Genomic DNA, 14,065 nt, shown 5'->3' with positions numbered 1-14,065 from the left:
CACTACAGCTGCACACTGCAGTTACACACTACAGCTACACACTACAGTTACACTCTACAGTTACACACTACAGCTACACACTACAGCTGCACACTACAGTTACACACTACAGCTACACACTACAGTTACACTCTACAGTTGCACACTACAGTTACACACTACAGCTACACACTACAGCTGCACACTGCAGTTACACACTACAGCTACACACTACAGTTACACTCTACAGTTGCACACTACAGTTACACACTACAGCTACACACTACAGCTACACACTACAGTTACACACTACAGCTACACACTACAGTTACACTCTACAGTTACACTCTACAGTTACACACTACAGCTACACACTACAGCTGCACACTACAGTTACACACTACAGCTGCACACTACAGTTACACACTACAGCTACACACTACAGTTACACACTACAGTTCCAGTTAGTGATTTTTTGTTTGTTATTGTTTGGTGTTGTTGTTGTGTTTGCTGTTGTTGTTGTTTTTGTTTGTTATTGTTTGGTGTTGTTGTTGTGTTTGTTGCTGCTGATGGAAGCAGCTGCCGGTTGCCATGGTGATGAGTGAGTCAAACCTCTGATCCTCCGGAGCTCAGCCGCTCTCAGCCTCTCTGCCGGGCGTGTCTGCGCTCGGCTGATGGGGATTCTGGTTTTTCCAGTCGGCTCCTCCCGGTTCAGTCCCGCTTCAGTGTGAGCAGCAGCAGCACCACCACCACCAGCAGCACCAGCAGCAGCAGCAGCAGCACCACCACCACCAGCAGCAGCAGCATGGCCTCCAACACCGCCACCATGGGGAACCTGCCCAGCGGGATCGGGATATGTACCACCATCCCGGACATCCTCTACCTGCCGGAGCTGGTAAGAAGTAGCAGCAGTAAGACAGTTACAGTCTGACATGACAGGACCCTCAGTCCTGTCTGTCTGTCTGCCTGTCTGTCTGCCTTCAGCCGTACGGTCTCTTTTACGCAGCTTTTACGCACGAATGAAAGCGTTGAATTGAAGGACTACAGCAGGTTTAGACGGTGTGCGCTCCGGATGCTGCAGGAGAAACATGTTCACAACAAAATGTCAAGTTTAAAACCCTCAAATCTCAATTATTTCTCTCCTTTGTGAGGTTGTTCTGTTGCTGAGTGATTTTATGTCCTGAAGGAGGAGAAAGTGAGAAGAAGTGGAATCATTCTCCCTCTCTGATGGTAATAGTGAAGCTCTGCAACACGTTTAGGCTGCTTCTCAGTCTAAAAGGGAAATGGACATTCAGAGCCCTGTTATTAAAGGGACAGTCCGTGGAGCAGCTACATGTGATGAGCAGATTCTGATGCAGGAAAACAGGTGGACATTCACTTCACTCATTTCTCAACTATGATTTAGAAATGATTTTATATCTTTATGACTCATAAATTATGAAGAAAGGTCTCTAACTTTAACCCCTTTAAACTGAACTAAGAGGCTTAGTGACACTAATGCTGCTAAAAACATTTTAATGTTGTCTTTAAAAAGTAGGAGGATAAGATAACAGTCCACAGCTGATCAATGAGCCTGAGCCCTCACACAGCCGCTGCTCGGCTGAATACCGGGTTTATAGGAAACGTAGAAACCAGAGAATCAGACTAATGTTCATGGGAACATTTAAGAGGAGAATAATCTTCCTACATACTTTTACAATATTCCAAAACCCCAAAAAGGATGAACAAAGGGTGTAAGTAGGTGAAGGGTGAGGCAGGCGCAGCAGCAGACGACAGACAGAGGAGATAATGTTCCAACAGTGAACCTGCGTGAGAGATAACAGGAGCTGATTCACAAAGATAGAAGTGCTCTTACTGGACAGATTTAAGGTGAGGAGACGTCACAGTGTGGGAGGAATGCTGCAGGTGACTTCACAGCAACTCAGGCGTTAACACACACACACAGAGCAGCAGTGTGTGTGAGCAGGTGGAGTCTGGTGGAGCTCATGAATAATACAGCCTGTCCATCATCAGAGGAGCAGAGAGCGACGCCCTGCCACAGGGTGGACGGAATAATGGAAACACATCAGCCAACAGACCAGAAGGTCCAGCGGTCAGTCAGACTGTGAGCCCATGACACCACAGCAGTATAGAGGTGGTGTTTTCAATATAGAGGTGGTGTTTACAATATAGAGGTGGTGTTTACAATATAGAGGTGGTGTTTTCAATATAGAGGTGGTGTTTTCAATATAGAGGTGGTGTTTTCGTCAGCGTTAGCGTGAGAATGAGCCTTCGTATCTCCACAGGCAGCAGCTCCTCTTCCACTGAGTCCACCGTGTTGAACCGCCACAGAAGTGCCAGAATTATTTAGCATAAGAAAAGTCAAAGGGAGCATGAATCCTCACGGGCCACCGTAGCTTCTTCATCCTGGGACGGGGGGTTCAGCTTGTTTATGTCACTAAATCCTACAGACTGGTCCTTTAAGCAGCTGAAACAATGATTCCTTCAAACCAAGAGTCTGTGCACAGAAGAACAAGCTGATAATGCCTGTAAGATAACCAGCTCTTCCCTTCAGTCAGTTTTAGAAGACAAAGCCAGGAAGATAAAGGCTTTGTGTCTGTGACATGTTTAGACTGAACACCTGCTCAGTGAATCCAGACAAGAATCAGAGTGAAGAGAACATCTTCAGCAGCAGTGAAACACTGACGGGCTGTTTGTGGTCTTCCTGCAGATCTTCGGGGGTCTGGTGTGGATCCTGGTGGCGTCCACGCTGGTGGTGCCGGAGAACCCTCAGGGCTGGGTCATGTTCGTGTCCGTCTTCTGCTTCGTCATGACGTTTATCTGGATGGTGGTGTTCGCCTGCGGGGGGCACCACAACAAAGGCAGCTGGGCTGCAGCAGTAAGTCCTGCTCATGGTAAAGTAGACGGCCTTCACCTGTTTAGAGCCTGTTCAGTCTGTCCAGCCTCTTTAACACCGCTCACTGTGCTGCCCTCAGCTGTCACACATTCGGACTCGGACGTTTGGAGCCGTCTAGTTTAAACTAGCTGAATTAGTGGCTGTGCCTCTGAGCCACATCCTCCTTCAGTCAGACCGTCCTGTGGTCTCCCTTCATGTCTGTAATGTTTCAGTCAAAGGAGACAGAACAGAAGAGCTGAATTAATAATAATAATAATAATAATTAATAATTAATAATTTGTCAGTGTGACTGTAGCATTAGGGGATTTTACCTGTGGTCTCTACAACACGACTGGAAATACAGACTTTCTCTCAGTGGGCGCATAAAATAACACAGTGGTCCGGTTTATTGGAAACACGAGTGGTGAGAGTCTGCGGCTGTAGTGCACACGCTCAGTGATCAGCTGATCAGTCAAACAATCATTCACAGGGAGGATTCAAAGGTGGAAATGTTCAGCATGAGTCAGGACAGACTCTGTATTTCATTAACAGAGAGTGATTCTTTCTGTTCATTCCCCCTGTGGGTCTGAAGCCTCCATAGATACTTCTCCTTGTATCTATGGAGGACATCACAGAAGTGAAAAGCATCACATAGTTGATCGATGTTGTCAGAAGTTAAACCATGAAGACAAACAGTCAGACAACACGGACGTTGTGAACGAGACAAAGTGGATTTGGTCTCTTCCAGCAGCCGACTGGACTCTTAGATGATGGAGCATCACAGTCAGGGAGAGTTTTCAGCAGACTCCAAAACCAAATGAGCCAAAGAAAACGTTTCTCTTTCTCCCAGAGGAAGTTCTGGATGAACTGACTGTGAATGACTGTGAATGTGAGTGAGTGACCTGTGTCCTTCTGCCTCCCTCTTCCTCACCCGTCAGGACTTTGCGTATCACGGCATCGCCGCCTTCTTCTACCTCAGTGCTTCAGTGGCTTTGGCCAAAGTGACGCTGGAGATGAAAGACGGGGCCATCTTCCAGAACTACCAGCTGGACATCTCCGCTGTGGTGAGTCAGCTCCTCCCAAAACCTGAACCTGGAGGACACAAAAACCCACAGGCTTTAGTTTGGCTTCAGTCGGTTGTTTTCTCCTCTCTGATTGGCTGATCCACTCTGACCCCTCATTGGTCCATTGGCAGCATCATTACAGCAGTCAGGTGTTTCTATGAACGACTAGAGTCCTGATCCTGCATGATTTCAGATTCTTTAGTCAATGATGGTCCATTTAGAGGAAAACACACCAGGAAGAGGGGGGAGGGGCTTTAGGGCTAGGCTACCGACTCACTGACCAATCAGAGGAGGGTCCTGACTGAACCTGACCAATCAGAGGAGGGTCCTGACTGAACCTGACCAATCAGAGGAGGGTCCTGACTGAACCTGACCAATCAGAGGAGGGTCCTGACTGAGCCTGACCAATCAGAGGAGGGTCCTGACTGTACCTGATCAATCAGAGGAGGGTCCTGACTGAACCTGATCAATCAGAGGAGGGTCCTGACTGAACCTGACCAATCAGAGGAGGGTCCTGACTGAACCTGACCAATCAGAGGAGGGTCCTGACTGAACCTGACCAATCAGAGGAGGGTCCTGACTGAACCTGACCAATCAGAGGAGGGTCCTGACTGAACCTGACCAATCAGAGGAGGGTCCTGACTGAACCTGACCAATCAGAGGAGGGTCCTGACTGAGCCTGACCAATCAGAGGAGGGTCCTGACTGTACCTGATCAATCAGAGGAGGGTCCTGACTGAACCTGATCAATCAGAGGAGGGTCCTGACTGAACCTGACCAATCAGAGGAGGGTCCTGACTGAACCTGACCAATCAGAGGAGGGTCCTGACTGAACCTGACCAATCAGAGGAGGGTCCTGACTGAACCTGACCAATCAGAGGAGGGTCCTGACTGAACCTGACCAATCAGAGGAGGGTCCTGACTGAACCTGACCAATCAGAGGAGGGTCCTGACTGAGCCTGACCAATCAGAGGAGGGTCCTGACTGAACCTGACCAAACCAGTGGGTGACATCATGATGGCCACGTCCCGTTCCCATCCCAGTCATCAAACACAATGATCTTAAAGGAACAGTTCAACATTTTAGTGTCAGATGTTCACGTTTATCCCACTCTCATGCAACAAATATGAAGCCACAGCCAGCAGCTGGTTAGCGTAGCGTAGCTTAGCATCAAGTCTGGGAACAGGGGGAAACAGGTAGGCAGGTCTGATAATCACTTTACATCTCATTTGTTCTGTAGAAAAACCTTCTGAGAAGTCATCCTTTATAAAGAGTTTATGATCATAACTGAATGGTTTTATGATTATTAAATCATTTACTAAAGTTTTATCATTCATAAAAGTCTGTAGTTGTGTTGATGCCGTTAGTATGTTACTGTTGCTACAGGAGGATTTTCCACAACCTGGCAACATTATTCTTACTAATGGCTTATAAATAAAGTTTGATCAAGTTTACTACAGTACCAGTAATAACAGCTCCTGCATTCAAAACCACGACGAGTTCAATCAGCACCATGTCCTGAAGTACTGCTGGTCATTTTAACTCCTTTATATCCTGTTGGGTAGTTTAATCTACAGCAGAGCTCTTGTGGCTGGACTGAGGAAAAATGTGGACACAGGAGGAAACCCAAACTTAGGTGACACGAGTTTATTTACAAGAGCATAGGACAAACCAGAAAATGCCGAGGCTGCCACTCCTCAAACAAAAGGGACAACTAAGAAACAATGGCAGAGCGTGATAGTACAAAACAAACCAAACAAAAGACACAAACTTAGCTGCAGAGTCAGACGCTGAATTAAACAAACTAAAGGCGAACAGCTAACCAAAAGGATTACAAACTTAGCTGCTGAATTTCAGGGGTCTGATCTGGGCACTCGGAGCCCAGCAAGACTTCTGAAGCCAGAGACGGACAGCGCGAACCAGGACAGGCAGGGCTGATCAGGGGTAGAGGCCAAGGCTGGAGCAGGTCTGGAGGAGCGTAGCTGCATCGACATACTGACAGGGAGTGAGTGGCGGCACCAGACTAAGTAGCTGAGGCAGAAGTTGATTGCAGGTGACCACAGCTGTCCACACTCCTGCAATCAGACAAAACGGGGCCGCCTCCGGGCACAGGCAGGGGCAGAGGTCCTGACAAAAAGCATCATGGGATATAAGACCATCATGTGTCTGGAGAGTCTCCACAAAGTCGACTTTGAGCGAGCAGCCTGTTTTCAGCCTCAGGAGGAGGAGGAGGAGCGCCTTCTTCATCCCTCAGTGCTCTTCTCTTTGTCTCCTCAGGTCTTCTCCTATGTGGCGACTTTCCTCTACTTCATCCACACCATCCTGTCGGCCATCCGGTGGAAATCTTTCTAGAGGTTTCGGAGCCGGAGCAGGACTGATGTGCATCCTTACACCATGTACATAACGCTGTGGCACGCTGACATGAAGGGGGGGCTGGCGGCGACGGAGCCGGGGGAGGAGGCCGTGGAGCAACATCTGGATCACCACAGCGCCTCGCAGCGTCCGGCAGCCTGTGGCCCTGATGGTTTGTGCTGCTTCATCCTCCCCGTTAACACACAACACATCCAGCAACCAGAGCGAGAGGGCAGAAGACAGCAGGCGGACAAAATAACAGCACAGCGCAGAGACAGCAGTTCATGTAGACAGCTGGAGGCTTCAGTCATCATGTTAGATTCTGGGTGTGGATGGTAGTTTAATCCAGTAGATCACCTCTGCTGGCAGCTGAAAGTCAGACTGTATTCACCAGACTACATTCACAAAAGCAGGGATTTTACCCCACAGGACACAGGAGCTGCTGCTCTGCTGCTGCCTCCATCAGTCAGTGTGTCTGTGTTACTGAGTGACTTTGAGCAGCAGCTCCTGTGTCCTGTTCTCTAAAATCCCTGTTTTAGTGAATGTAGTCTGGTGTGTGTGCTGTTTGTGGTTAAACCAAAAGGATCTTCCAGGTCTCTCTCTGTAGGGATCCTTTCCATGATGCTGTCACACACTTAGAATAACACTCTGAGCCTGTCAGTGGATCAAACAAGCTCTTTTAGTGGACCTACTGTGATCAGGTGCAGTTGTCCCAAAGGATCACGTTGCAGCCATTGCAGCCCGTTTGGTGTCTGCTGGCTGAGGTGATCTACTGGACCAGTTCCAACACTTTTACTACCTACCAGTCACTCACACACCAGGATGAGGACAGAGAGGGTTAAAACCACTGGAGTTAACTTCTAAGTGAGATAATAATCTGTGTCATTGTTACTGCAGAGCTGATTCTGGGGGTTTCTGTTATTTTGTCCACGCTCACTGGTCTGGACTGAAAGTGTCTTTACCTCCATTTCTTCTGTTTTCCCTGATATAAAATGGTTTAGTTTGGGGTTCTTGTTTTACTCTCAGCTGATGTGGCTGCTTTTATATTTTTATAAGTTTCTGGACTTTGTCAAATGGATCAAAATGAAAAGCGGATCAGAGCAGGAAATTGAACCGGGATGTAAATGACGATGATTTTGTAATTCATGAATTGATTAACAACTTTATAACTCACAGCTTTGTTACTAATGGATTCATTTGAAATGAATGACTGTGTTTGTTCTGAAGCATCAGGAAATAAACAGACCAGTTCAAATAAAGCTTCAGGATGTTTTAACAGCAGACAGCGTGAGATCAGCCTGATCAGGACTCTCAGACACAGACAGATTATCTGTTAGTCCAGACACTGATACGAAGGAGTTGACTGATGGTCAGGAACAGACAGGGGGAGACAGATACACAAGGGGGAGAGAGACGGGGGAGACACCAGGATCATAACACCATCAGGTCCAATCAGATCTAACAAGAGCTCTTAACTTCAAAGCTATCAAACGAAACAGCCAAATGCCCTGAGCCCCGAGCCCTGAGCCCTGAACCCTGAGCCCTGCACCCAGGGCTCAGGGTTCAGGGTTCAGGGTGCAGGGTGCAGGGTGCAGGGTGCAGGGTGCAGGGCTCAGGGTTCAGGGTGCAGGGCTCAGGGTGCAGGGCTCAGGGTGCAGGGTTCAGGGTGCAGGGTTCAGGGTGCAGGGCTCAGGGTGCAGGGCTCAGGGTGCAGGGTTCAGGGCGCAGGGCTCAGGGCGCAGGGCTCAGGGCGCAGGGCTCAGGGTGCAGAGTTCAGGGTGCAGGGCTCAGGGCTCAGGGTTCAGAGTTCAGTGTTCAGGGTGCAGGGCTCAGGGCGCAGGGTTCAGGGCGCAGGGCTCAGGGCGCAGGGTGCAGGGCTCAGGGTTCAGAGTTCAGGGTGCAGGGCTCAGGGCGCAGGGCGCAGGGTGCAGGGCTCAGGGCTCAGGGTGCAGGGCTCAGGGCGCAGGGCTCAGGATTCAGGGTTCAGGGCTCAGGGTTCAGGGCTCGGGGCGCGGGGCGCGGGGCTCGGGGCTCGGGGCGCGGGGCGCGGGGCTCGGGGCTCGGGGCTCGGGGCGCGGGGCTCGGGGCTCGGGGCGCGGGGCTCAGGGCTCAGGGCTCAGGGCATTTGGCTGTTTCGTTTGATAGCTTTGAAGTTAAGAGCTACATTTGCCAGCTGTTATCTTGGTATTATGGGATGGATTTACAGGAAACACTTCTGTCTCCAGCTGGACGTCTCCATGGTAACTGGGGGCAGGTGAAGGTGATGCTGGCTGTTGACACTCGTAAATATTTCATCAGCAGTGACATCAGGTGAGGTGTGAAGGCCAGAGACAGACCCTCCTCCTGCTCCACCTGCACCTGGGGGGGCTAAAAGACCCATAATGCACCAGTCAGTTTTCAGGTGATTAAAGGCACGTGGTGACGAGGTGAGAGCTCCTCGGGGAGCCTCGGCTCTCTTGGTGGTCATGTGACCTCTCAGCCCTGTGATGCTGTGCTGAGTCGTCCTGTTGAGTCCCAAACAGTTTGATCAGATCATTAAACTTCTTCTTCTTGCTGCAGTAATCGACCTTTTATTTTGTAGCAGTCTTGTCTTGTGCCGCCTCACTTCCTGTCTCACCTCTGTTGTTGGTTTCTGTTCTCGTGGTTTTGTGTGTTTTTTTGTAGCTGCACTTTAATTTACACTTTTAATTTTCACCTGCACCAAAGCTTTATTTCTGAGGTTTGATCTATTTAAAGTCTGTGCAGATCAGCCGGTATCAGTGTTTGGGTCTCTCCCTCAGCTCCAGCCCCCCAGCAAGACTCATGTTCAGTTTAAAGGACTGATTCACCAGTTCTCAGTCCTCTGAGGATAATTACAGTCAGATTGTCTGACTGACGTGTTTCTGTTTGTGACAGAAATGGTGACAAACCCTCCAAAATAAGACTCATGGGGCAGAAACAGAATCATTCTTCAGGAACAAAGCTGAAGTGCCTTAGGTCAGGTGGCCTGAACACCTGTCAGGTGTGTCTGATGATGCACAAACTGTCCACAGACGGTTCAGGATTGTTCAGTTTGGGCCGTTTTACACTGAGACCCAACCAGCAGCTCTGAGGTCAACAACGAGAACCTGAAACCAGGTTTAATGGAGTATAGCGGGGAGTAAATACAGGGCAGGCTGCCTCACACACGGCAGCTCGGTGAACTGTAGCTCTCATGTTTTATTGATGAAGGGAGGCAGCAGGTGATAATAGCGAAGCATCTCCATGAAACTGAAGAAGACAGAAGGTGAGTGTGGCTGCAGCTCGTCTGAGCGTTCAGCGTTCACATCAATCACAGACAACATGAACCTGCTACGGGCCTCTGGACCTGCCTCGGGCCTCTGGACCTGCTTCGGGCCTCTGGACCTGCCTCGGGCCTCTGGACCTGCTTCGGGCCTCTGGACCTGCTTCGGGCCTCTTAGCTCTAATGAAGGGAGCACAGGGATATTTTCTCCATCACCTCATCATCAGTGAACACCTGACATGTAGATGAACATCATTCACATCTAATTGATCCACTGTTTGATCACACGGTCTCTATACAGTTTATTTTAGTGGAAGATGTAGTTCAGTCTGATTCCTCTCTGATGCCAGTAGTGCCACTATCAGTAGTATCAGTAGTATTAGTAGTAGTATCAGCAGTATCAGTAGTATTAGTAGTAGTATTAGTAGTAGTATCAGCAGTATCAGTAGTAGTATCAGCAGTATTAGTAGTAGTATCAGCAGTATCAGTAGTATTAGTAGTAATATCAGTAGTAGTATTAGTAATATCAGTAGTATCAGCAGTATTAGTAATAATATCAGTAGTACCAGTAGTAATGTCAGTAGTATTAGTAGTAATATCAGTAGTATTAGTACTAGTAACAGTAGTAGTAATATCAGCAGTATTAGTACTAGTATCAGTAGTAGTAATCTCAGTAGTATTAGTACTAGTATCAGTAGTAGTAATATCAGTAGTATTAGTACTAGTAACAGTAGTAGTAATATCAGCAGTATTAGTACTAGTATCAGTAGTAGTAATCTCAGTAGTATTAGTACTAGTATCAGTAGTAGTAATATCAGCATGAAGCAGCTTTACAGGAAGAGTTTCCTCAGCTTGGCCCCATCCAACACCAGGAAGTCCTGCTCTCACGTCACGCTGACGTCTCTGGGTGTGGATTTAAAGGTATGAGGAAGTAACTATCTGTCAGATGAACTCCAGCAGACCGTCTCTCTGAGCTCACCTGGACGGGACTTTAACAGGTGAGGAGCTGACAGGTAACATTACACAACTGTGATAAAGAAACTCTGCTGTCCGTTAGATCTGACACCTGGAGATGAGGTCTGCCTGCCTGCCTGTCTGCCTGTCTGCCTGTCTGCCTGCCTGTCTGCCTGCCTGTCTGCCTGTCTGCCTGCCTGTCTGCCTGCCTGTCTGCCTGTCTGCCTGTCTGCCTGCCTGCCTGCCTGCCTGCCTGTCGAGGGGGTGTGGCCTGTTTTTACTACAGCAGAAAGGACACTGCCAAATGTAATGTGTGCAATAAAGTGATCCTCCACTGTGGAAACAACAAACTACATAAACACATAAAAGCAGCTCCAAGCTGCAAGTCTAGTAGAGGAAGGAGGGGCGGGGACCCCCGACACAGCTCCCTGGCAGAGGCTTTTCAGCCAAAAAAAAAATAAATCAAGAATATCCAGGTAATCTGTTTTTCACAGTGTAATTGGTGATCAGTTTTAGCAGACTGGTTAAATTGTTATCATATATTCAGCCAGTTGAAAAAAATCTTAATTGTTTTACTAGAACCCAAAAATATAGCTGCCCATATAAAGATAGGCTCTATACCTCAAACTGTCACGGAACGGGAAAGAGGTTCAAGCGCAGACAACACAGTGCACCTTTACTGGTTTCAAAGGTTTTATTATAAAGGAGGGGGAAATCCAATAATGGACGAGGTTTTACTTCATGCACACACTGAGCAAGCGGACACAAATTCCCAGGTGTCACGGTATAGTGGCCCCATAGTGGGCCACCAAAAACGTTGTTTAACCACTTCTAGCGTTCTAGTGGACCCCGGGTGGCACATCAATCGGGAGGAGTGGGCCCATTGAAGTACTAGAGAATGTACCGGATCAGGGACAAAGAGTGTACCTTGCGGACCACTTCTGGGATCGGGCTGCCCAACCTGGGCCTGGTAAATCTGGGCCTCCATCTCCCAGGTGAGAGAGGCCATGAGACAGGACTTGGGGAGAATGACTTCAGGCTCAACTGGGGACTCCTCCCCAGAGAATTGACGGGAAAGCGCGTCAGGCTTGATGTTACGAGACCCGGGACGGTACGAGAGGGTGAACCTGAACCTGATTCCCAGAGCCGGCTCTAGCCATAATGGTGCCCTAGGCGAGATGCGCACCGATCACTCGCCCCGCGCCCCTTCCATGGTGTAGGACCGGGGGGGGAGGGGAATGCGTGCGTCTCAGGAGCGCCGGGGGGGGGGGGGGTGCGCACGTCTCAGGAGCGCCGGACGGGGGGCGCCACTCGGGGAGGCAAATTATTACCGGCTTGCAGCAGCGCCCCTCCAGCAGCTGGCGCTCTAGGCGACCGCCTATATGGCCTATGCCTAGAGCCGGCCCTGCTGATTCCCAACAGAGAGAGGCAAGGAGCTGTAGGCGTTTAGGGGAAGATATTGAGGTATGGCTCACCTGAATTCCCCTGGTTACGGGTGAGCCGCTTCTTTTTCCGGACGCACCGGACAGGAGGCGATGAAATGACCCCTCTCGCCACAGTAGAGGCAGGCATTAGTAGAACGCCTGTGCGGTGAGCCGGGCCCTCCCAATCTGCATCGGCTCCACACCGGGGCTGTGGGACGGGGTTGTCACAGGTGTAGGGCGTTCTGAGGAGGGCAACCATGCCCCAGGGTTCGTCCCACGCTGATCTTTCTCCCGGCGTCGCTCCTTCAATCTATTATCCAGACGAATGGACAGGGACACCAGATGATCCAGGGAGGAGGCCTCATCGTGGGTAACCAGCTCATCCTTTAAGACCTCCCAGAGACCCTTATAGAATGCACCTTGGAGGGCAGTGTCATTCCAGCCGCTCTCTGCTGCAAGGGTCCGGAACTCGACAGCATACTCTGCGACACTGCGGGCCCCCTGGCGAATGGAAGTGAGACAGATGCTGGCGTCCTTGCCTCTCACCGGATGGTCGAAAAGCCCCTTGAACTCTGCAACGAAAGCCTCATATGAGTCACAAACCTCAGACCGGCTCTCCCACACAGCAACCCCCAACTCACGAGCTGGTCCCTTGAGCAAACTGAGCAGAAAGGCTATCTTAGCTCTATCTGAAGCATATGAGCGGGGTTGCATTTCAAACACAAGTGAAATTTGGGTTAGGAAAGCCCGACAGGAGTCAAGATCGCCCGCAAATCTCTTCGGCACCGGAACCGAGGGCTCCTGCTGGTCAGCCGCTGAGGCAAAGCTAGCCGTGGAGGCCCCCGCTGGGGGCGCCAGAGAGGGACGCGGACTCGGGCTGCTAGAGATAGGACGGGTTATAAACTCAGTCAAACTGGAAACTTGACTAGTTAATTGAGCTACTTGATTAAGCAGGGCATGATTACTGGAGACTAGGGACTTAAGTAATTCATCATGTTGGCCCAGCGTCTGCCCCTGACTGGCGATCGCTTGACAAATCGTGGTCCAAGGGTGTGCTGGGTCGACACTGGGTTCGCTGTCTGCTGAGCTCTGCATGGTCGGACCGTACTGTCACGGAACGGGAAAGAGGCTCAAGCGCAGACAACAAACACACAGTGCACCTTTACTGGTTTCAAAGGTTTTATCATAAAGGAGGGGGAAAACAGAAAACAATCCAATAATGGACGAAAACCAAATTTAACAAAAGATCCTCCACACCACAGCCCGCAACAGAGCCAAGAATGCCGGGACCAAACCCAGGATGGGAGGCTACTTAACTTGACAGCGGGGGAAGACAGGGATACGGTTGAGGAGTGCAGGTGGCGTGAGACTGGGAGGCGGGAGCTGGAGCAGGCAGAGGACAGGCACTGGAAGACGGAGGCTGGAGTGGGACGGTGACTGGTACTGGAGCTGGCGGATGAAGGACTGGAGCAGGTAAGTAGCAGGTACCGGGAGCCGCGAGTGGCTGACAGGAGCTGGAACCGGGGCAAGCAGGAGACTGATGGCGGAGCGGGAGGAGTAGTCACAACTGCACACAAAAACGGAGGTAAGTCAGGAATCTCAAATGCATACGAACAAGGAACAGAGCTGGAGCAGACTAACGTCTTGTGGATCTACGGTCCGGCGTTGCATAGTGGGCAGCCTGGTTTTTATGGTGAGGGTTTGATGAGTAAATTGGAAGGCCACTCCCCACCGCAGGTGAACTTGATCCAGCAATCAGCCTCCCGGCACCTGAGACACACCTCAACTGGAACACACACACAGACACACAAACACACAAGGGCAGAGGAAGGAGGGGGGAAAACAGAAAGACTGGCTATCCCACGCCAGACGTGGAGGCCATAACACAAACCTGAAATCTGAATATGGCTGTAATAACCCTTTTGTGTTAACTATTGAAGGAAAAATAGTATTCCTATTTGCTATATGCAAATTACAGTTACAGTCCATCTGTTCTGATGGAAGAAACAAATTCACATTTTGTATCAAATACACCCACAAGTGATAATAATAATATTAATACTAATAACAATAATGATGATAATAATAATAATATAATAACAACAACAATAATAATCATGATGAGGGAGCCACAGGCAGTAAAATCAGGAACTAAA

The 14,065-nt window shown here is 49.6% G+C and overlaps 1 protein-coding gene across 1 annotated transcript; it reads left to right on the top strand.

Moving 5' to 3' along the window:
* The first annotated feature begins 764 nt into the window (after positions 1 to 764).
* LOC139199262 (myelin and lymphocyte protein-like) lies at positions 765 to 6,269 on the top strand. The gene is made up of 4 exons (XM_070828309.1): positions 765 to 874; positions 2,690 to 2,857; positions 3,793 to 3,918; positions 6,195 to 6,269. Exons 1-4 carry the CDS (start codon positions 785 to 787, stop codon positions 6,267 to 6,269), a joined length of 459 nt encoding a protein of 152 aa, XP_070684410.1. The 5' UTR covers positions 765 to 784.
* The last annotated feature ends 7,796 nt before the right edge of the window (positions 6,270 to 14,065 follow it).

Source organism: Pempheris klunzingeri, chromosome 3 (assembly GCF_042242105.1).
Source record: "Pempheris klunzingeri isolate RE-2024b chromosome 3, fPemKlu1.hap1, whole genome shotgun sequence".
NCBI classification, from domain to species: Eukaryota; Metazoa; Chordata; class Actinopteri; order Acropomatiformes; family Pempheridae; genus Pempheris; species Pempheris klunzingeri.
This window is presented reverse-complemented; position numbering and strand designations above follow the sequence as displayed.

What these genes read in the sequence shown, in the direction of transcription:
- LOC139199262 (XM_070828309.1), top strand. Translation starts at nt 785, where the DNA reads ATGGCCTCCAACACCGCCACCATGGGGAACCTGCCCAGCGGGATCGGG. An exon ending in AAGGCAGCTGGGCTGCAGCA is followed by an intron (nt 2,858 to 3,792) that starts GTAAGTCCTGCT and finishes CTCACCCGTCAG; the next exon opens with GACTTTGCGTATCACGGCAT. An exon ending in AGCTGGACATCTCCGCTGTG is followed by an intron (nt 3,919 to 6,194) that starts GTGAGTCAGCTC and finishes TTGTCTCCTCAG; the next exon opens with GTCTTCTCCTATGTGGCGAC.